Source organism: Chanodichthys erythropterus, chromosome 11, assembly GCF_024489055.1.
Source record: "Chanodichthys erythropterus isolate Z2021 chromosome 11, ASM2448905v1, whole genome shotgun sequence".
Lineage (NCBI taxonomy): Eukaryota > Metazoa > Chordata > Actinopteri > Cypriniformes > Xenocyprididae > Chanodichthys > Chanodichthys erythropterus.
The window spans coordinates 38,218,079-38,241,508 of NC_090231.1; the positions used below are offsets into that span (position 1 = coordinate 38,218,079).

The 23,430-nt window shown below is 35.8% G+C and overlaps 1 protein-coding gene across 4 annotated transcripts in view; it reads right to left on the reverse strand.

Annotated features, from left to right (window-relative positions):
• Positions 1-407: 407 nt before the first annotated feature.
• The window catches only part of eml3 (EMAP like 3), a 49,573-nt gene continuing 26,550 nt past the window's right edge, over positions 408-23,430 (reverse strand). For 2 of the 4 annotated variants that reach the window (XM_067399730.1, XM_067399733.1), the window contains 19 exons: positions 20,349-20,429; positions 16,289-16,318; positions 15,971-16,091; positions 14,370-14,519; positions 14,214-14,283; positions 13,707-13,817; positions 12,369-12,464; positions 11,055-11,189; positions 9,601-9,739; positions 8,453-8,604; positions 8,217-8,342; positions 7,948-8,079; positions 5,911-5,978; positions 5,704-5,792; positions 5,450-5,547; positions 5,203-5,290; positions 5,007-5,105; positions 1,878-2,008; positions 410-1,649 (listed from right to left, as the gene is read on the reverse strand). In XM_067399730.1, coding sequence (XP_067255831.1) covers positions 1,440-1,649; positions 1,878-2,008; positions 5,007-5,105; positions 5,203-5,290; positions 5,450-5,547; positions 5,704-5,792; positions 5,911-5,978; positions 7,948-8,079; positions 8,217-8,342; positions 8,453-8,604; positions 9,601-9,739; positions 11,055-11,189; positions 12,369-12,464; positions 13,707-13,817; positions 14,214-14,283; positions 14,370-14,519; positions 15,971-16,091; positions 16,289-16,318; positions 20,349-20,429 — 2,126 coding nt within the window. In that variant the 3' untranslated portion in view covers positions 410-1,439. Of the gene's footprint in view, positions 1,650-1,877; positions 2,009-5,006; positions 5,106-5,202; positions 5,291-5,449; positions 5,548-5,703; positions 5,793-5,910; positions 5,979-7,947; positions 8,080-8,216; positions 8,343-8,452; positions 8,605-9,600; positions 9,740-11,054; positions 11,190-12,368; positions 12,465-13,706; positions 13,818-14,213; positions 14,284-14,369; positions 14,520-15,970; positions 16,092-16,288; positions 16,319-20,348; positions 20,430-23,430 lie in introns of all 4 variants that reach the window. The other 2 variants (XM_067399729.1, XM_067399731.1) reach the window with 2 other exon arrangements.

The following is a 23,430-nucleotide window of genomic DNA, read 5'->3' on the forward strand; positions in this document are numbered from 1 at the left end:
GTGAATTACAATAAATCTCTCTCTCTCTCTCACACTCACACACTACTATTACACATACTTTCTAGTAATAAACAAGAATTGGGGGCACATTTGTTTTTCATACTAAGAACATTTATGGATAGACCTGAGGATATCAATAGTTTATTTATTCATGCAACCAGTTTCCTACCAGCTCACGAGACGAAACACCCTGATATCTATAAAAGTTTCAAAACGTTTAATTTGCAATGAAAATTACATTTCCAGATTTTATGCAGATATTTGTATTATAGCAAGTCGTTCAAAATATCAGTAGTGTTCACATGGATCATACGCCTGAATCAGGTTAGGACAGTGAAAACTGGTGCAATACTGCCCTCTGTTGATTTACAGGCGGCATCACAGTCTCAAAAAAAAAAGAAAATAAAACTCTTACTAGGTGGCGTTGGTGGTACTTAAACTCTTTCAATTCACTTCAGGGAATCTCATTTAATTGTGAAACTGAAAGTACACACACAGACAAAAAATTCTTATTTTAATATTTATTTACTGATTAAAAATAACAAAAATTTCACATTGTTTAACAAGCTTAGAAAAGTTGACTTGATTCATAAAAGACAAGCCTTTTGGACAGAGGACATTTTCCTGATGGCTAATAAAGCAATGATTATCCTGCTGCTCTTGACACAATGCTTCACAGAGACACATGATTTATGGCTAATAATGTAATGACACACAATTATGCATGTAGTATTTAATGACCAAAAAATAAAATCAAAAACAAAACAAAACAGCAGTTGATTAAAATAAGCATATGAAAATCATTATGAAGTAAACGAGCACTATGTAAACTTGAAGTACAGAGGAAAGCATGATATATGTAGAAACTAGAGATTATTTTATTTCATTTAATACATACTTCTCTCATGATGCATTGAAATTGTATTGCAATACACAAAAAATGAACTATAGTGAGAATTATTATTATTATTATTAGCCAAATGTGTGAATTTCACAATAACTGTTAAGGCCCCAAAATTAAGAGAAAAATCTGTAATACATTATTTTTGCATTAAGAAAATAAAACATACTTTTCATCAAACCTTTTACCACCACAATTTTTTAGTTTTTTTTAAATATTTTTTCCTTTAGGTTTTGGAGTGCAATATGATATTTCTTAAAAAAAAGAAAAAAAAAAAAAAAAATCAGACATGGCCATTAGTTTAGCCTCAACAGGGTAACGTCAGTTCATGAAGAAATGTACGTAGTGAATAGCTATGCATTATATCTGACTTCTCAATAGTAAAACACTGTGACATGCTTCACAAAAGCTGGCATAACCTTCCAAACGCTTCATGTCACAGCAGATTGTGCAATAAGATATTTCCTCCTTGTTTCATTTCCTAGAATATCTTCATGCCTTTTTTCGCCCTCTTGATTCCTGGTATCTGTCTATGTGTTTATGTTCCATTTTCTGGAGAACTGGAGGAAGAGCAGACAGAAGAGGAAGAAGCTAGATGTTCCTTATGGTCTCCAGTCCCCGCCCCTTTAACTCGCCATTGGAGAATGCAGGTGTCTTTCCCGCCCAATGACAGCAGGTGAATGTCTTTATGTGTGAAACGAACGTTGGTCACATGACTACCATGGCCCTCATACTTATAACTTGGAGCCTGACAGAGAAATTGGGGAATAAATTACTGATGTCTAGCAGTATAAGCAAACAGTAAATATGTTAATAATTAACTCAGCATACAATATCTGGCCTTTTATGCCAAACTTCAATACAATGTTAAGCATACAGAGTCTAATATGATTTATTGTTTATTTCCATTCTAAAATGCTAATTTCTTTGACTCGCAATGAATATTGACTGTGTTCATTGAGTGGAAGTGACTGACCTTTGGTTTGGGACATGGATACTGGAACAAATGAACCTTACAGAAGTCATCGGCCACTGCCACCATTCTCTCACTGTGCGAGCGACACAAGGCATTGATGTCTGTCCCATCTGATCCCTCGAGCCACACACCTAGACGGCAACAAAGTTAAATTTCATTACACTGTGGAATATAATGCATTACACATGCAGCTGGTGCGAACATATTGCTACTCATGAGTTACATCTTAAAGGATTAGTCCACTTTCAAATAAAACTTTCCTGATAATTTACTCACCCCCATGTACGATACCAGACGAGGAATAAGGGTCTTATCTAGCGAAACTATCGGTTATTTTTGAAAAAAATACAACTGTATATGCTTTATAAACACAAATGATCGTCTTGCACGTGCTTCCGCTTTCCACATTCTTCAAAAAGCTTACTCTGTATGTCCTACGCCTTCCCTGTTCTACTTAAGGAAAAAAATGAAACTGTTCATTCCGTAAGTAGAACAGGGAAGGCGTAGGACATACAGCGTAAGCTTTTTGAAGAATAGATAAAGCGGAAGCAAGTACAAGGTGATTATCTGTGTTTATAAAGCATATACAGTTGTATTTGTTTCTAAAATGACTAGATAAGACCCTTATTCCTCGTCTGGTATCGTTTAAAGCCCTTTGAAGCTGCACTGAAACTGTAATTTTGACCAGTTTGGAGACCACTGAAGTCCACTATGGAGAGTAATCCTGGAATGTTTTCATCAAAAACCTTAATTTCCTTTGACTGAAGAAAGAAAAACATGAACATCTTGGATGACATGGCGGTGAGTAAATTATCAGGAAAATTTGATTTGAAAGTGAACTAATCCTTTAAGGTTCGTAACATTTTTTTTTTTTTTTACCATACATCATCAATCCTACTTCCAAAACGTGTGTTTTGTCTAATTCACTATGGTAAGCCTGTTATTAAGGCCCCGGTATACTTCATACGAAATCGAATAAAAAACTGATGTGACGTCATTTCGAACAAAATCAGGCCAAAACGAAGTTCGTTTTGTGTTCTTTTTGGAAGTTCGAAACGGCTTGCCAAAGCGAACTTTCAGGAAAAGTTCATTCCAGCACTAAAACACATTCGTGCGCTGAGGCTCCGTCTTCACTCGCGTGGGCGCGTCTCTGACTCATTTGATCTGTAGAGTTTGTTGAGGTAAGAGCTCCGCGGGTGTTTTCCATGTTTGACACTGTAAAGTGCTTTATGAAGACGTGACGTGACTGGAGTGCTAATTTGCAGAGCTCGTGCTAACATACCCATGCTGTTACGATCAGACGCTTTTCTTATGCTTTCTATAATAAATGCTTACTGTTTCCTCAATTTGTATTTATTTTGTTACTGAGAAGAAATTGCATGGCACATATTTACATATTCATCTAAACGTCGCTCTCAGCAGTGTGGGCAGCGTCAGATGTTCGTACAGTATATTTCTGGTCACGCATTTCGAACTTCGTTTTACCCCTAAACGAAGAACGAAAAAGAAGTTCGTTTGAAGTATACCGGAGCCTTAAGTGTTTATATTTTAGACCTGACGGGACGGGGTTTTCACAGGAAACTGAGTACATATGTCACTCGCCCGTGCGTGTCTTGTCATACACACGTAAATAGAGGGAAGTTGCTTTGCCTACATTCTTGACTTGTGTACGGTGTGGGAGTGGCAGAGGTTAGTTGTCACAACGAGTTAGAAAGTTTGACATGGAGCCGCTAGATCTCCAACCTCCGGGGAATCACCGGTTTAAAAAAACAAAACAAAACAAAAACAGGAGAGTCTGCTCACAATAAGAGAATGTGACAGAGCTCATAATAAAATGAGAATCAACATCGGCTTGGCTTTCCGGAGATGGCGAGAACTGATGGATTTGAAATGTTTTAAAAGCAACAGAGATGGTGTTTTTTTATTACTCAACAGCTGAAATTTTATTGAACCGATAAATTGCCATGTGTAGCTCTCTAACAGATTTCATTGTAAAGCATTGTCTATTATGAAGGGTCATATTCATCCACACAGTCGCACAGAGCCAAAGCACAACCAAACTGCATGCAGTTTTATTTTTAACCACTAGAGGGCCAATTGTTAGTGTACGTTTAAAGAGAGTTAGACATCTCTTATGTTCACAAAGGCTGCATTTATTTGATCAAATATAAAGTATTGTGAAATATTATATTATTCTATTTTTTAAATAACCATTTAATTGTATTTTATAAAATGTAACTTGTTCCTGTGATTGCAAAGCTAAATATTAAGCATCATTACTCCAGTCTTCAATGTCACATGATCCTTCAGAAATCATTCTAATATGCTGATTTGCTGCTCAAGAAATATTTATTATTAATATTGATGTTCAAAACATTTTTGTTAAGGATTTTTTGATGAATAGAAAGTCTTTACTGTCTCTTCAATTTAATGATTCCTTGCTAAATAAAAGTATTAATTTCTTTAAAAAAATCTTATTTTTGGGGTCAGTAAGAATTTTTATTTTTATTAAAAGAAAAGAAATGTATACTTTTATTCAGCAAGGATGCATTGAATGGATCAAAAGTGACAGTAAAGACATTTATAATGTTACAAAAGATTATATTTCAAATAAATACTGTTCTTTTGAACTTTCTATTCATCAAATAATCCTGAAAAGAAATATTGTACACAAATATTTTGCACAATTGTACACAATAAATGTTTCTTGAGCATCAAATCAGCATATTAGAATGATTTCTGAAGGATCATGTGACACTGAAGACTGGAGTAATGATGCTGAAAATTCAGCTTTGATCACAGGAATAAATTACATTTTAAAATATTTTCAAATGAAACATTATTTGAAAACAAATGAAAGCAGTTATTTGACAATATTACTGTTTGTTGTTGTTGTATTTTTAATCAAATAAATTAAGCCTTGATTAGCATAAGAGACTTCTTTTAAAAACAATAAAAATCTTACTGATCCCAAAATTATGAACGGCAGCTATACAGTATTACGCTACCATTTAAAAGAGAAATATTTATATAAAAAAAACAGTCAGCATAAAAAAAGAAAAGAAAAAAAAGTGAAATAAAAAAATAAAACACTGATAACAACAATAAAAATGAAAGGTTTTCTCTCACCCATGACATGGAATCCAAGCACACAGGTATAGGACGCCCACTCTCGGTCTTTACTTTCAAACCGGTTCCGCAACAGCTTGCAGCCGCTTGCAACGTCCCCTTTTTACACAAAGATAAACATTCAAATGCATTTTAAATGATATTACTCATTGTCCTCTATGAATATGTCTCCTTAGCACACAAGCACAATCCTTACAGTATAGAATTTCATAATCGCCGGAGTTAGACATGATGTATTTTCCATCTTTGGACCAGTCGAGGTGAGTAATGAAACTGGAGTGCCCCTGAAGTTACATTTAGGGAAGAGTTACATCTGCATGACTTATCAAGCATTTTAACACAAACACACTGCCATAAACCACTATAAATAACAAACTACCATAAAACAGTTTTACATCATTTGAGATACTTGACCCAAATCTATCCCAGCATGCTTTGCTTACTGTGCACTTTCCGAATCGTGTGTAGCGCCGGCCACCTTCAGTGACGTTGTAAATGTAGATGAAGTTGTCATGGGAACCAACTGCCAAAAAGCTGCCATCTATGTTTGGGTGAGCAGTAAAATAACAGTTACTGATTGCAAACAGGCTTATGAGAGCTGCAGAGCAACACGCATGCAGTAAAAGCAGCCACATTAAAACAACATAAAGCCAATTTTTTTTTTCTTTTTTGTACAGTGATTTTGTTGATCTCTGACCTGGTGAGTATCTCATTACAGACAACTGCTCGTTCCCATCAGTCAGGTCTGACACCACTTCTTTGGTTTGTAGATCCAGTACAACCCATCTATATAGGTAAGGGGTTAAAAACCACCATAAAGCCATTAAAAAGGAAACATTTCACAAGCTCACTGTAAAACTGAAGCTGTAATTGTTATCAGCTGTGCTGTAAATAAATGTTTTACCTTCCAGTACTCAGTCCAACAGAGACAAGAGCTCCATTTGGGCAGAAATCAGCACACAGACCAGATTCCTAGAGAGATCAATGATTCAATCCAAATTCATTTTCACGTAACAATAAATTTATGATAATATTGTGTGGATGTTTAAACATGCACAAATTTCCCACATAAAAGTTTTACACCTAAATAAATGAATAATAATATTGACAATAATGTTTAATTTTACACTACTACATACACTATTAATTTCTTGTCAATGAGTTTTCCATCAACTGGAAAAAAAACTTACATTTCAAAATAAATTAAAATTATTTTTAATTATTATTTAATTAATTATTAAATTATTTTAAATTGTAATAATATTTCACAATTTTACTGTTTATATTATTTTTTTAATCATAAATTAACTTGTGGTGAGCACTTTGTTTAAAATAAATAAAATAGTAAAAAAAAAAAAATATATATATATATATATATATATATATATATATATAAACAATAAAAATAAAAATAAAATAAAAATAAAAACAGTAAAAATATATTACCAACCCCCAAATTTTGAATGGTAGTGTAAGTATGTTCATATGACCAAATAATATTGTTTACTATAATTCAATAACACCCATATTATCAAATACTTTGTGCAATAAAGGTTGACAAAAATATATAAAAAAAGTATTCTTACTCTATTAACCGATGTTTTTTTTGCATCATGCAGCATCCATGCCAATAGTGTCAGTATATAGTGTAATTTAAAGCCAGTGACACACACACACAAAAAATACTTAGGGGGCATTTACATGACACCGTTTTGAACTAAAGATGGTAAACGTTTTATGAGTTTTGGCTGTTCATTTACACAACAAAAGCCTTTTGGGGCCTGAAAATGTGCACTTTTGAAAACGGGTTTCAAAGCACAAGTTTTTGAAAGTGATACCATTATCACCTCCATGTAAACAAGAAAAACACCAAATTGTGAAAACGGTGACAATGCGCATGTGTGTTACGTGTGTTATAGGGCCCTATAATACACCCGGCGCAATGCGACGCAAGGCGCAATGCAAGCGTGTTTGCTAGTTTGCGTCCGGCGCCGTTCACGTTTTCCCGTTCAGCGCCACGTCCTTAAATTAGTAAATGCATTTGCGCCAGTTAGTGTGCCCATGGGCTTGCTGGTCTAAAAAAGAGGTGTGTTCAGGCGCATTGCCGGCGCATTGCTATTTTAAGGAGCTGAAAATAGACCAACTCAAACCTGGTCTAAAGTCAATGGCGCAATATTTTTTTGTTAGAGCGCGTTGGTAGAAACTGTGTCTCTGGGCGTGTCCACAGTGCGCGTTGACTTTGCTTATTACACACAGGGATGCGCATCACACAAACATGCCAAATATTAAAAACAAAAGGATTACAGTGTAAAAGAATATTATTGTGTAGGCTACATAAATATAAAAATGTAATGATGAATAGTCATTGCGTGTATTAGAATTAGCCTACCTATTTTCAATTCAGCCTATTACTACTTATAATGATGAACGAAATTGGCGAATTAATTGAACAATCGTGCCAATACACACACATATATATTAACTTACTCATCACCAACAAATTCCGTCATGTAAATAGCAATCCGCCATGGCGCGAGCGCATCTAGCTCTTAAAGGGAATGGGAGATGACACTCTGATTGGTTTATTGAACGTTACGCCCATTACTCATTAAGAGAATAGGGACAACCCATCTCAAAAATGCGCCCCAGCGCACGGACCGTTTTTCCGTCGTAAAATAGCAAAAGTGAATTTGGACACGCCCTGAGTGCACCTGTGCCGTGTGCTTTACACTTTGCTTTAAATCGTTAAAATAGGGCCCATAGTGTTTCTTTACAAAATGACATCACCAACTACTGGCCTGGCATAAACACAGTATGTGAATGGGGATCGTTTTTAAAACTCTGTCATCTGTACATGAAACCTTTGAAAAACTTTTCCATTTTTAGTACATAGTACAGTTTGCCTTAAATTTCAGTTACAATTTTCTGTGACCTCTCTGACCTCTAGTGTTGTGCACCAGTCCAGTTTGTGGTCCTCTGCGTTCCACACACAGACTAGACGATCATTTCCACAGGTAAGAAAGATGTTCTGAGAGGGGTGTGTGGCCAGACCCCACATTTCATCCAAATGTCCCTGACGATTGAATGAGCATTTTTAGATTCATTTAAGAGTGCACTATCAGATCAAAACTGGCTAATCCAGTACAAATGCTTAAGACAACTAGTGGCAACTGAATTAAGTTTATTTGCATATAAATCCAATCCATCTACCTGCACAATGGCCACAAACCCATCTGAAAACGTTCCTCTCAGGATTGCGTTTCGTGTTGTGCCAACGAGCAGCTCATCTCCATCTACATCTGCAATGGTACGGACTGCACCAAATTTCTCCGGAATCTAGAAGATCAAACAGCATTTAAGAGCTTTTTGATGTATAAACTCATACAATGTATTTTCATATAGCTACAAAAATGCAGTTTCAAAAATAATACAGACTCATGTTTCACCTCACACTCTCTTTCAGGCGCCAGGTCTGCGCTCCAGCGGATGATCTTGCGGTCCTTGCCACCACCACTGAGTATAGCTCCGCCCTGCAGGACGCACATAGTGAAAACGCTGCCTTCGTGAGCACGCGTCTGCTTCATGATCTGAAATGTCTCTGCAGGCGGGGAGAGCAGAAAAGGTGGCAAAGTAAATTTAAAGAGATTGACAGTGTCGATAGAGTTTCAAGTAATGAATACAGACTATATTAAAGCAATATTTTAGTTAAAATCTATTGACAGCATCTGTGGCATATGGTTTACCATAACGCATAATTTTACTTATCCCTCAGTTTTAAAAGTAAAGAGAAGGGTTTAAGCAGACAAAATGATTGGAGAATTCCAGCTTAAGTCTGTCATTTCACCAGAAGATCAAGACATTTGCTATGATAGGATGTCCCACCTGCCTGTAAACATATGTATTTCCATACATCCTGCTCATGCACACATCACACATCTTCAGTGCGTTCTGTAAGGCTATGCAGAGTTGTGGCAAACAGCAGCCACCTTTTATAGTTCCTCCTGAATGTCGCAATTACGTGACATTCTACCATTCTCAGACTTTTTTGACCTGTTTATATGGCAACACTATCAACGCTGAAATTAATCGGGAGCAGTCAGAACAAGTCAGAGCTCTGTAAGTTGTTTACGTTCATTATGATTGTAATGTTATGTACTTTGAGACATGAGGTAATTCAACGCTTTGCAGACTCTGCTCTGGCTGTGCGCCTTCATGAGTTTTGGAGGAGGCGTGGCTTTGAAAACGAAGGGAGGGTGGGATCTTATGCTTTAAAAGCTAGCTTGCTATTGCTAGCCTCTCCTAAATTGCCTACCCTACCTTTAAATGACCATAATTAGTTTTTAAAATTTAACTTAAAGTGAATGCTAGATTATTATTTTTTTTTAAAAATCAGTGAAGTAAGCATACACAATTTAATATCCAATATTGGGCGATATATCCAAGTATCGGAAAATTAATGCAGAGAATTAAATAACAAATAAATAATCATAAAAATAAATAATCTGATAAGTAATACAGTACTGAAATGTGTTGTGAATCCCTAGCACTAATTAATCAGGCTATCAGGCAAAAAAGAAGAAATCATTTTGCATACCCTTTGCTCCTTTTCCTAATGTTTTGATATCAGCAGCTGATTTTCCCCATGTGAGAATGTTCCCCTCAGAGTCTCCAGTCAACACATCACCCGTAAGACTGAACACGAAGCACATGATGAACTTGGGCTTTTTGTATTTCTGTTTAAGACACAATAAACAAACATCACAAATACTTATAAACGCCAAACAAAGAGTGAATACATTATGAAGCTGTTCTATACTCAATGTAAGCCTTTAAAGCTAATCATAAGCTAACTATGCAGCATGTTACTGTAAAATAGTGCCTGATTTACTATATAATGATATAGTGATGCTATCACATGGAAATACCAAAGTACCTAAAGGTACACAACTGTTCAAATGTCTGGGGTCATTTTTTTTATGTTTTTGAAAGAAGTCTTGTACCAAGGCTGCATTTATTACATCAAAAATACATTAAAAATAGTAATATTGTGAAATAGTATTATTATATTATTTCTATTTTAAAGATGGCCTATTATGCTTTTTTTGTGTAATGCTGCTGTTTGAGCTTGAAAAGATCTGCAAAGTTATAAAGCACAAAGTCACTCTAAAGGGAGTTCTTCTCTATATCAGTGCTCACTGTTTCTGAACTCCCTGAAACGCCTCGACTGTAATCTTCCAGGAAAGAACCCATCACAATGTCCCTTAAAAACTTCCCACCAAAGGCACACACAAAACAAAGGGGACAAGGCCTGGTTGACTTGAGTTAGTAGTGTGTTGAAACTCGCGGTTATGGCAAAGGGCGTGACATTTCTGAAACATGGTCAAAGCGGTTGACCAATCACAACACACTGATCCAGCCGACCAATCAGAGCACATTGTGCATTTCAGAAGGAGGGCCTTGATAGAGACAGGAACTAAACAGAGTGTTACTGACAGACTGGGAAGAGAGGTGCTGTAACAATGTCAAATATAAGAAAAATAAGGTGTTTTTTTTGAACATGCATGAAAACTTGTTATAATAGAGCCCAAAAACAAAAACAAGACTTTGTAAAAGATCATAATAGGTCTCCTTTAAATATATTTTAATTTATTCCTGTGATGATGGCAATCATTACTTCACTCTTCAGTGTCACATGATCCTTCAGAAATAATTCTAATATGCTGATTTGCTGTTCAAGAAACATTTAATTGTTTTTTTGTTTTTGGAAACTAATACATTTTTTCAGGATTTTGTTATGAACAGAAAGTTCAAAAGAACAGCATTTATTTGAAATAAAAATCTAACTTTACTGTCACTTTTGATCACTTTAATGCATAATTGCTGAATAAAAGTATTTCTTTAAACAACAACAAACCCAAATGGTAGTGTAACAATAATATGATATTGTGGGTTGTGTTTTTATTTCTTCCCATTTTCGTGCATGGAAAAGCATACAATACCAAATTTACAGTGGAGGATAGTCAACTTGGTGACCAAATATAGACTCACTCCAAAGATGCCCTGTTTCTTGGTCACTGTGCCAGCGCTCATGGTCCAGAAGTAGACGTGGGACTTGCCGCAGGAGATGATATTGTTGGTGTCTGTAGGGCTGAACTCCACAGCCAAGACTGCCTCATTAGTGCTCTGAAACACACACACACACACACACACACACACACACACACACACACACACACACACACACACACACACACACACACACACACACACACACACACACACACACACACACACACACACACACACACACACACACACACACACACACACACACACACCATGAATACATATGGTTTTCCACAGTATATATGACTGTGCCAGTGGCTCTGTGTTATTACAGGAGAAAAGCTGCAATTCAACATCAAACATCCAGTCAATCTTCAGATGCAAAAGCAGTTCATGTCAGTTTAATGACAGAAAATGACTGTAATTGTCCTGTTTTATTAAAAGGTGTAATCTAGAAACGGTAAATACCTTTTCAAAGTTCTGCAGAAGATCGTGTAATTGCTTATGATTTCTCTTTAATATTCTATAACAACCATGTTCTGCGTATTCATCTTAAAAGAATTACTGTTTCCAGAATTTCACCAGACGATACTTCTGAAAGGCTTGCGAAATTCTGAATGATATTTACCTCATTGCAAACTGACTTAAGAAAAATAATAAAACCAATTCATACTGAGATGAATATCTAGATTAACTCAGTCAGCAAACAGAACTCCCTTGACAAAGAGTCATGCTATTCTGAGTCCAACTGCTTCCTAAATCCATTACTAGCAGCACAGCCCAAAAATAAAACTCGAGGAAGAAAAATGACTTCATACAAATGGCCGGCCTTTAAAACGCTCGCAATCACTCACACAAATCTACTGTAAAATATTTAGCTGCTCCCATAGCAACCCCGCACAAACCGCTAGTGCAGAAGTAGGAAGAAATATTTAGGACAAAGGGTCACACAGAGATAGAAACTATCCACAATAAAGCTGACAATTTTACAGAGCACAGGCTAGAAGCAGCTGAATATACAATATATTCAGTTAAGAGCTGCTAAAATAATCACCAGGATAATGTATCCTAAAAGGTAAAACACATTGTAAAAACATTTTTTTTTTTTTTTGTTGACATAACAGAGGTTTTTTTTTTTTTTTTTTTTAACGATATACTGCACACATGATTAAAAAATATATATATCGCTAGGCTACTAAGCATGAGAATGTAAACTAGATCCATGTAGATTAATGTAGATATTGTAATGGTATAGATACTATTGAGAATTTGTGTGTGTGTGTGTGTGTAACACACCTTGACTTCAGCATGCTTTATATTTTTATTCCAGTCCCATACAGAAAGCATGTGTTCATTGGAATCATCAATCACACACAGGAATGTACCAGCATCCTATAGCAAGAAAATAAAAAAAGAAAGGTATATTATATTATATATATATATATATACACACACACACACAGTCAAACGAAAATTTATTCAGACACCTTGAACATTTCATTCAATAGTTTATTCACTATAGTTTTAAAAAATGGTAATAAAATATGACAAGATCTCAGAATTAAACTGTCTTAATTAAATAAAAAAAAAAAAATCTTAATTATGTCAGATAACACTTAAGCAAAACATGGTCAGGTCAAAGTTTCTGACTACTTTTTGGTTCCAAATTTTTATCAATTTTACTGGTAGTCCACTGTATGAAGAATTTTTGGGTATAATATGTCACAGTTTACTTTATTTTGCTATCCTCACTTACATAAATTAACTATAGTGTCCTGCACCCACTAGTAAAAATATATCAAAAATATAAAAAATGTCTGAATAATTTTTGGTTTGACTGTAATAATATATATATATATAATTAGACCACTTGTCAAAATAAAGAGAAAACACAAATATTTTAGGAATGTGTCAAAAACTTTTTAAAACTAGTTTAAAACTAAAAATGTTATCATCATTTACTAGGCAAATAACAAACTGAAACAACTAAATGGTCTTTATGCACACATAATAACAAAAAAAAAAAAAAAAAAAAAAAAAAATATATATATATATATATATATATATATATATATATATATTTTATTTTTATTTTGTGTGGTTTCCTTTGGCCTTGATAACAGCTTGCATTCTTGCTGGCATTGCCACAGTCTCTGTTGTTGTTGACTTCCAAATAGTTTCTACTTGCTTTTGATTAAACTTTTGTGCAATCTTTCTTTGAATCCATTAAATCAAAACAATAATTATATTTTAGCATTAGAAACACTGTGACTAAAGAGCTTACATATACTGGTGTGGATTAACCATGACAGAAATCACCTGTGGCACAAACCTTACATTGGGTGGTGGTCTAATAAATTTGTTAAGCACTGTATATGTTACAATGTTTATTTATTTAAAATTAAAATTCTACTATTCCAAAAGACTTTTGCAGGCTAAAAGTCAACGCTTCTAGTCTAGAAATGCTTCACAGTCCAAAAGGTCTGGATACTTGATTATAGTATTATTTTACAAATTTTATTTATTCATGTTTTTTTTGATATTCTATACTTTTTGCACATGGGAACAGCACTGTATTCTCTCTGTCTGCTGTGTTTCAACTGGAAAGAATGCAAAATGGGAGGCAATACTCACTGAATTGGAAAACGCTACGGATCCGACACCTCGCTCAAATGTGCCGAGGCCGATCTGCTGCAGTGTCACTAGTGTGTTGGAGTCCCAAATGTGCACAAAGGGCTGAAGAGGCTGACAAACACACATAACCGGCATAAATGCACAGAAAACATAAGCAGGTAATTGATGCACAGCATACACATGGAGTTTGTTTGTTATTTTCCATCTTTTATGACTGTTACACTATTTCTTTAATTTTAATCAGCATTTTCCTTTACAAGTTGATTGAAATGGGCATATGATGTGACAAATTAATTTTTAAAGGTAAAAATATTAGAATTGCATAAGTCGTCATGAAATCTACATGCATAAACAATAAAAGAATTAGCAAAATGCAAAATGTATATATTATGTTATATATAAGTTTTGACTTCCCAAAACTATATAATACTAACTAAAATACTAATTAGTTGCATAGTAAAGCTTAAAACACACATCTTGTTAATCAGTGGAATGTGATTTATTCACCTTGCCATCTTTGTCTACCCCTGCTGTCTGTCCAGATGCTACACGCACCTTGTCCGGGTGGATGGCAAGACTACAGGCCAAAAAGTAAGAGGAAAAAGTAAGGACATAATAATCAGAAAAAATTAGGTGCTCATCTAAATAACACTCTAAACTTACCATCTGACACAGTCCGTGTGCTTGCGATAATGTCTTTGTGTTTGGTTGCTGATATGATACAGAACCACCACGCACGCAATAAAATAAACCGCTTCTCCAGACGGCAACAGGTAAAGGTTTGCTCGGCAGTCCCGTCCCCTGTAACCATAGCTGGAAATAAAAGGATCAAGGAACATTTGCGAAAAAATATGCATTATACAAAGGAAATCTAATTCACTGTGTTTGGCAATGTGAGGTAATATAAGATTTTTGGAAAAAGATGATTGATACGGTTTCCAAAATAATCGAGAAAACAGGTCCTTTGTTCCGAACTGTGCATCGTGGGTGCACTCCCCAAAAATATGAAATTGAGATGTTAAATGTTCAATCCCTATGTACTGGAAAAATATGTCCTGTTTTTCAATAAGTTAATGGTTTAGTTTTTTTTTTAGATTTATTCTTGGTGAGCTTTGCCTTTATTATGATAGGATAGTATAGAGTGGACAGGAAGAGAGGTTGGAGAGAGAGGGACACTGGATCAGGAAAGGTCCCATTCCTGGGATTCGAACTCGGGTCGCCCGAAGCACAACGGCGCTATATGTCGGTGCACTGCCCACGAGGCTATCGGCGCAACATGATTGAGTTAACATATAAATATATACATATTTGCATGTTTGCATCATGTTTGCATCATGCATATTTCATTTTATAATTACTTTAAATGAAAGTAAATGAAGTTTTAATTTATTTTATTTTCAAATGTAATACATTAAAGGATTAGTCCACTTTTAAATCAAATTTTCCTGATAATTTACTCACCCCATGCCATCCAAGATGTTCATGTCTTTCTTTCGTCAGTCAAAAAGAAATTAATGTTTTTGATGAAAACATTCCAGGATTATTCTCCTTATAGTGGACTTCAATGGCCTCCAGACGGTTGAAGGTCAAAATTACAGTCTCAGTGCAGCTTCAAAGGGCTTTAAATGATACCAGACGAGGAATAAGGGTCTTATCTAGCGAAACGATCAGTCATTTTCAAAAAAATATATAACTGTATATGCTTTATAAAGACAAATGATCGTCTTGCACATGCTTCCGCTTTCCGTATTCTTCAAAAAGCTTACGCTGTATGTCCTTCGCCTTCACTATTCAATTACGGAACGAATGCGGTGCCAGTTTCGTTTTTTTCGTAAGTAGAATAGGGAAGGCGTAGGACATACAGCGTAAGCTTTTTGAAGAATACGGAAAGCAGAAGCACATGCAAGACGATCAATTGTGTTTATAAAGCATATACAGTTGTATTTTTTTAGAAAATGGCCTATCGTTTCGCTAGATAAGACCCTTATTCCTTGTCTGGTATCGTTTAAATCCCTTTGAAGCTGCACTAAGACTGTAATTTTGACCTTCAACCGTCTGGTGCCCAATGAAGTCCACTATAAGGAGAATAATCCTGGAATGTTTTCATCAAAAACATTAATTTCTTTTTGACTGACGGAAGAAAGAGATGAACATCTTGGATGACATGGGGGGTGAGTAAATTATCAGGAAAATTTGATTTAAAAGTGGACTAATCCTTTAATAAAAAGATAAATGCTAAAAAAACAACGACAAAAGAAGGATACACCCAATCGAGATCCAGTTTCTGTGAGGGAAGATCCATTTTCAGCTCCTCGTAGTTTAGAATGTTGGAAGGAATGTACATGGTGATTGGTCGTCCACGGATGAACATCTTGATTGACTGATCTGTAAGCAAAATTAATGTGACTTGAGACATGTGAATGCACAACATGAAAATGTGTTACGATACTATACACTATAGCTTGGATTTTTTAACTTCAGTGGTGCAACAAAGCATACAAAATAATATATATATATTTTTTTTTTATGAGAAAATTTTTAGGCAACAATTAGTTCGAATTTAGTCCATGATAGAAACCTACTCTGAGTTCCCCTCCTGGATCCCTGAGAACCTGTTAAAAGATAAAACACAAACAAACATTATCTCTGCAGCTGCAAAACACATTAGGAATTCCTGCAGCCCGACTGCACTCCAACTAGCTCTACAGGGAGCTCCTATGAGGACACCTCTCTGACTCATCGCTCTCATTGTCTGGACCTGGTTTTGGACTACATCGACAGGGAAAATTCTGTTTTTAACAGGGCTTTTTAAAAGAAATGAGGCAAGCAAATCAATCTGTGTGTCCAATGCAATGGAATGATAATAAAAACAACGGCCAGAAACCAATAAGCAAAGTTTGCGTCACAACATCACTGACAATTGAAGCTCTTTTACATAATATGGGTTGTTTTGATACAAGTGAAAAGTGGGAATATCTCGAATTCCTCAGAAGTTTTGAGTTTAAACTATACGACTCCAGCAGGACCGCTATGTCAATGTTATCAGAGAGATGTCGCCCAGGTGACGCCGAAACAACATTCCATAAATGTGTCAGTTTCATCCCAGAGGGGAAAGACAACATATGTTTGATGTCGAGCGCAGTCACGATATTTCAAATAAAACCACCCATTTATTTTTCCCATTCATTAAAGTGTGCAGGTGAATAAATTATTGAAACGCCACACGCACACAAATGAGAAGGCCAAGGCAGGGCTGTGAAAAAGTGGTGTGAATTACTGGCACGCAGGGAAAAGGAAACAGACATCCATCATCCTGGTCAGAAAAGTCGAGTAGTGTGGTTGCTTAACCGACGAGAGTAACTTTCCAGTGTGAGCACAAGCACTCCTGTGTCTAACTGCTGAAGAAATGAATAAACAAACAAATAAATATATAAAGACTAGACATGAGACCACTAATGGCTTATTATGGTAATTAAAATTCGCCTGTGCTTAGTAACACTTACTCATAAATGTTTATATGCACAGTGACCTCGCTGCACCGCATTGCATTTGGATTTGAATCTGTTCTCTAATCTAGAATTTTTTTGTCTGGGATTTATGAAGCTACTGCAGGTGGTCTGTAGATGGATACACTACCGTTCAAAAGTCTGGGGTCAGTACGATATATTTTTTTTTTTTAGTAAATTAATACTTTTATTCTGCAAGGATGCATTAAATTAATCAAAAGTGACAGTAAAGACATTTATGATGTCTTAAGATTTCTATTTCAAATAAGTGCTGTCCTTTTGAATTTTCTATTAATCAAAGAATCCAAAAAGAAAAGTTTCCACAAAAAATTTAAAGGATTAGTTCACTTCAGAATGAAAACTTCCTGGTAATTTACTCACCCCCATGTCATCCAAGATATTTATGTCTTCCTTTCTTCAGTCGAAAAGAAATTGAGGTTTTTGAGAAAAAACATCCCAGGATTCTTCTTCATATAGTGGACTTCACTGGGGAACATCAGGTTGAAGGTCCAAATTGGTTTCAATGAAGCTTTAAAGGGTTCTACACAATCCCAGACGAGAAATAAGGGTCTTGTCTATCGAAACGATTGGTCATTTTCTAAAAAAAAAATAAAAATGTATATACTTTTTAGCTACAAATGCTCATCTTGCACTAGCTCTGCGATGGCCACGCATTACACAATCATGTTGGAAAGGTCATGTGTGACGTAGATGGAAGTACGGCGGTAGGGCGACAAACTCATCTCATTTTCTTCTCCAACTTCAAAATCGTCCGACATCATTGTTTTACCTTTTTTTGTAAAGGCCGTTTGACTTGGTCTTTGCATGTTCACTTTCTAGGCTGCATTCCAGTTCGGTCATAGACACGCACTCGCGAACTTCCCTAAAAATACCCTGCCGCCATTTTGAAGTGCGTTCCACTTCGTGAAGTGGACGAGGGAAGTTTATATGGACAGACACTCGCTCCCTCGATTTTTACCGAGTCTACTTCATATGTACACTTCAGGCAGCTCCATAACCCACAATGCAACACGATTGTGACGTCACCGCATATCGCGTTTAATTTACCCCACCACAAACAACTCTATGATATATTAATTATTTTTTAAACATTTAAAACACACATATATACATATAGAATGCTGTATTAAACAATTTTGTAAGGGGAAAAAATAAATAATAAATCAGCTCCATTGCGAATTCCAAGTGATCAAGGGCTTAGGACGTTCCAGTTCAGCCCATACAAAGGTTCCGCCAGAAGTGGGCACTCGTGCAACGTAAGCAATGACGTACATCCGAGTCAACGAGACCGAGTGAAGTTAGCGAGGGAAGGGCATTTAAAAACCGAACTGGAACGCAGCCCTAGACACTTGATTGGTACTCCCGCGTGACCTTTCCAACGTGATTACGTAATGCGTGGCGCATCACAGAGCAGTGCAAGACAGGCATTTATGGTTAAAAAGTATAAACTAGTGGTGGGCATAGATTTTTTTTAATCTAGATTAATCTCACTGCAATCTTGGAATTAATCTAGATTAATTTAGATTAAAATGGCTCATTTGAATTCTGCCAAAGACATTCAGAATATGTGAGCTACCCAAATAATGACTAAAAGTAATCCGCCATTTTGTCCGACAAAGCAGTCAGGAGTTAGAAGATTAACCTCGGTGGAGTTAAACTTGAAAAATTGTGTATATTGACATCTTTCCGTGTTTGAAACAACATTGATTCTCATGTTCATTCATGTTTATTTGATGCTATAAATGGACTAGTAGTAAGAGATGATCGGTTCACGAGCCGCTTGAGCTGAGGCGCTACAGCAATCTGTCACGACACATTAAAGAGCCACAAAAAACTTTTTATTGTTTGAATTTCTTAAAAAAAACTACACAGTTTTAAAGCTGGGACTTTGTTTAATATCATAAGTAACCTGCTTTGTCTTGTCTGTAGACGTGTTGTCAGTGTCCTCTTTGCTCCGTGATGCATTTATCACTGTGTGGCGTCACAGCGCCACGGCTTGTCGGACAAAGCAACAGTAACTAAGGGGCGGCGGGACTTTGCGAAGGGTAAATTCGGCTAGGTGTACATCCGCGCTAAAATATCAAGGTAAAAGTCATCATAGCTTGCTTAGTATAGACCCAGCTCCCAACCCAACATTGAGAATAGATTTAACGCCAATATTTTTTTTATCGCCCGATAAGAGTCTCACGCTAGCGCAGCACGTTAATGCCGATAACGGCCCACCACTAGTATAAACATTTTTATTTTATTTTTTTTAGAAAATGACCAATCATTTCGCTAGATAAGACCCTTATTCCTCGGCTGGGACTTCAATTTGGACCTTCAACCCATTGTACCTGAAAAATCCTGGAATGTTTTCCTCAAAAACCTTAATTTCTTTTTTTAACTGAAGAAAGAAAGACATAAACATTAGATGACATGGGGGTGAGTAACTTATCAGGAAATTTTAATTCTGAAGTGAACTAATCCTTTAAGTAGACACTAGCTATGTTTCCATCCAAAGTTGCGAAATTAACTTAAGCACAAAATTGGAATATTGCAAAAAACATTTGCGAATGAAGCAGCATTTCCAACCCATGTGTTCAAGAGAACAAAATCATCACTTCCTGAGAAACTGGTTCAAAATATCTGTAATAAAATTGGAAGTTGCTGTAATCTGGCTCTTTTTTCTAAAATCATACATGAATTGTGTCTCAGAGCACACAGAAAACAAACAATGAACGCTGTCATGTTATCTTCCATTCAGATGCCTGGTGTTTGTTAACGCAGTCATGCGAGATGCTTCTGGGAGGGAATTACACCAAATCATTCTGATGACAGACTTTGGCTTCAGCTGGTCTATTACATCATCATTACATTTGGTTGCCTCTGTATAGTGTATAACACATTTTAAACAAATGTAAATATCTCTCAGATTATACAGTGGCACAGTAAATCCAGGACATGGTAAAGGAAGTAGAGGTACATAATGTAACAATCAGTATAATGCAATAATATTATTTATGAAAGTAATTATAAGGCGTAATGAGAAAAAAAAAAGCATTATTACATTAGTGGGTTCCTGGGCTAGCTAAGATTGGTTAAAATGGTAGATGAAAAGCTGAAAAGTTGTTACCATTATTATTTTGAATCCACGGGTGTATGTGTGAGGCGTTGATGAGAGATTCATATATGGGCAATTCCACGCAAAGGTCATCTTTACTATGAAAAAAAAAAGTTTTAACCAAAAGAACAAAACCCTTTTTAAATTGTCCATTTAGGTCTGTAATATACTGTATTAATGTGCTCTAACAGAAATTTTAAGAAAATTGCCTTGTTTATCCACAATATATGTGGTAAGTAACAATGCTTAAATTAAATTTTCAACCAACCATATTTCATGCTTTCAAAAAAGGGATCAAAGACCCCATTTTTTAAACTTTAATTTTAGCAGTAAGCATTGTGTAGAAAGATGGATACATGCCTGAGAAATAAATACACTCATTTAGTCATAACAGCACTGCCTGATGAATTTATAAGGGCTAGAATAAAGAGGTCAGGACGCTTCAGTGCTCTGTCACGTCCGTAACGTTTTAATGATTAAGTTTATGTCATATAACAATTATAAATGCAAATAACTTGAAACTTTATATGCAAAGCTAAATTATGTTTATGCTTATTAGGATCAACAATTCATTTCACTACGTTGCTGTGAACAACCATAATAAGCGTTACGGACGTGACCGTTACGGACGCTTCATATTAAATCCTATGAGTTTGCTTCTTTATATTGCTATCATCTGTTTCAGGCTTACCATATCAGAACATACCCAATAATCGCAATACTCTTTGTGCTTTGTTAGTTTTAATATGAAAAAGGTTTAACTTTCAAATTCAGTCGATTTTATTATTTTTTTTTTTTCAAAAATTAAACAATAGATGTCGCTCTTTAATAGCCTACGGCGTGTGACAGATTAGCTTCTGCAGCGCCTGTAAGCGGCGGATCAGGCGCACATGAACCGATCTTCTCTTCCTCTTGCCAGAGAACGAAATATGAACATCAAAAGGTAGGCCTATATGATACAGTACAACTTATAGAAGAGCATTGTGTCTCATAGGACACTTCCCTCGGGAATTGGGATGTCGCGTTACCTGTTGGTTAAAAATGAATAGCCTAGCCTATAATGATCACAATCCGCGCGATCAAACAAAATGAAAATAATACGATTGCAATAATTTTGACTTGAAATAAAGTTTGATCATTTTGACTCAAGACTCCGCTTTAAACTCTGAAAACTAGACGAAAAAAACCGTGTGGTCATTCATACACAAAACATAAAACTGACATGATTGCGATTGGCAATAGTGTCAATCGGTTCACCTGACTGTGGGGAAAACATGCGATTTTAAACTGCTTTATGATAAACATTAATATTTGTCAATGTATTTTAGCATGCAGTTCTGTAAGAAGGAAAATCATGGTCTCTAAATTGATTCTTGAACAACGCACATGCTTGTCAACATGAGAAATAGGTCTAATCTATAACCTTTTGCAATACAGAGTATAACGTTACATTTGTATAAAGTTTAGTAAAAAGTTGATCAATTGTGGAGTCTTACCATACTGGTATCCCAGATTTCAATATTTGGTGGTGTACATGCTTGCTTGAGGTCTCTGTGAAAGTTTTAAAGCAGTTTTAAAGCAGTCTTCTGTGCCGCTTTCAGACCGGTCACATCCGTAACGGAAAACTGTCACATCCGTAACGTTGTTTTTTCCTCATTAATGCGAACACGAAAAATGAAATAAAATTATTATTTTATGCTCTGTGGAGAGCCAACCCTTCTTTATTCGGTGGGCAGTATTACTTTTGGTTTGCGCAATGTAATTCACAGAATTCTTAAAAAATATGTTGTCACCCAAAACTTAGTGACTTTTTTTGTCACGTCCGTAACGCTGTATATTTCCCTCATCTAAAAAATAAAACAGTTGAGTAGACTGACATTTTTCTAATGTCTGGACTCCTTTGGTAAGGGATTATGAATATATAAATAGACGGTTCAATATGTTGCTATTAAATGCATTCTTTGAGCATTTATATTTCAAGTTTTGACTCCAAATGTCACGTCCATAACGCTGGAATTGCCCATATATTATGTTGTTGATTCTTTAAAGGTGCCCTAGAATTGAAAATTTTATTTACCTTGGCATAGTTGAATAACAAGAGTTCAGTACATGGAAATGACATACAGTGAGTCTCAAACTCCATTGTTTCCTCCTTCTTGTGTAAATCTCATTTGTTTAAAAGACCTACGAAGAACAGGCGAATCTCAACATAACACCGACTGTTACTAACAGTTGGGAATGGGATCATTAATATGTACGCCCCCAATATTTGCATATGCCAGCTCATGTTCAAGGAATTAGACAAGGGCAGCCAGTATTAACGTCTGGATCTGTGCACAGCCGAATCATCAGACTAGGTAAGCAAGAACAATAGCGAAAAATGGCAGATGGAGCAATAATAACTGACATGATCCATGATAACATGATATTTTTAGTGATATTTGTAAATTGTCTTTCTAAATGTTTCGTTAGCATGTTGCTAATGTACTGTTAAATGTGGTTAAAGTTACCATCGTTTATTACTGTATTCACGGAGACAAGAGCCGTCGCTATTTTCATTTTTAAACACTTGCAGTCTGTATAATTCATAAACACAACTTCATTCTTTGTAAATCTCTCCAACAGTTTAGCATTAGCCGTTAGCCACGGAGCATAGACTCAAACTCATTCAGAATCAAATGTAAACATCAAAATAAATACTATACTCACATGACCCGATGCATGCATGCAGCATGCATGACAAACAATTTGTAAAGATCCATTTGAGGGTTATATTAGCTGTGTGAACTTTGTTTATACACTGTATTATAGTCGAGAGCTCGGGGGCGGGGAGCACGACGATTTAAAGGGGCTGCGCGCTGAATCGGTACATAGTTAATGATGCCCCAAAATAGGCAGTTAAAAAATTTATTAAAAAAATCTATGGGGTATTTTGAGCTGAAACTTCACAGATACATTCAGGGGACACCTTAGACTTATATTACATCTTGTGAAAGAACGTTCTAGGGCACCTTTAAATATTATTTTTCATTCTTTAGCTGAGGGAAAACATTTTATTCAAGAAATTGTAACCTGACACTCCTTACGTTAGGAA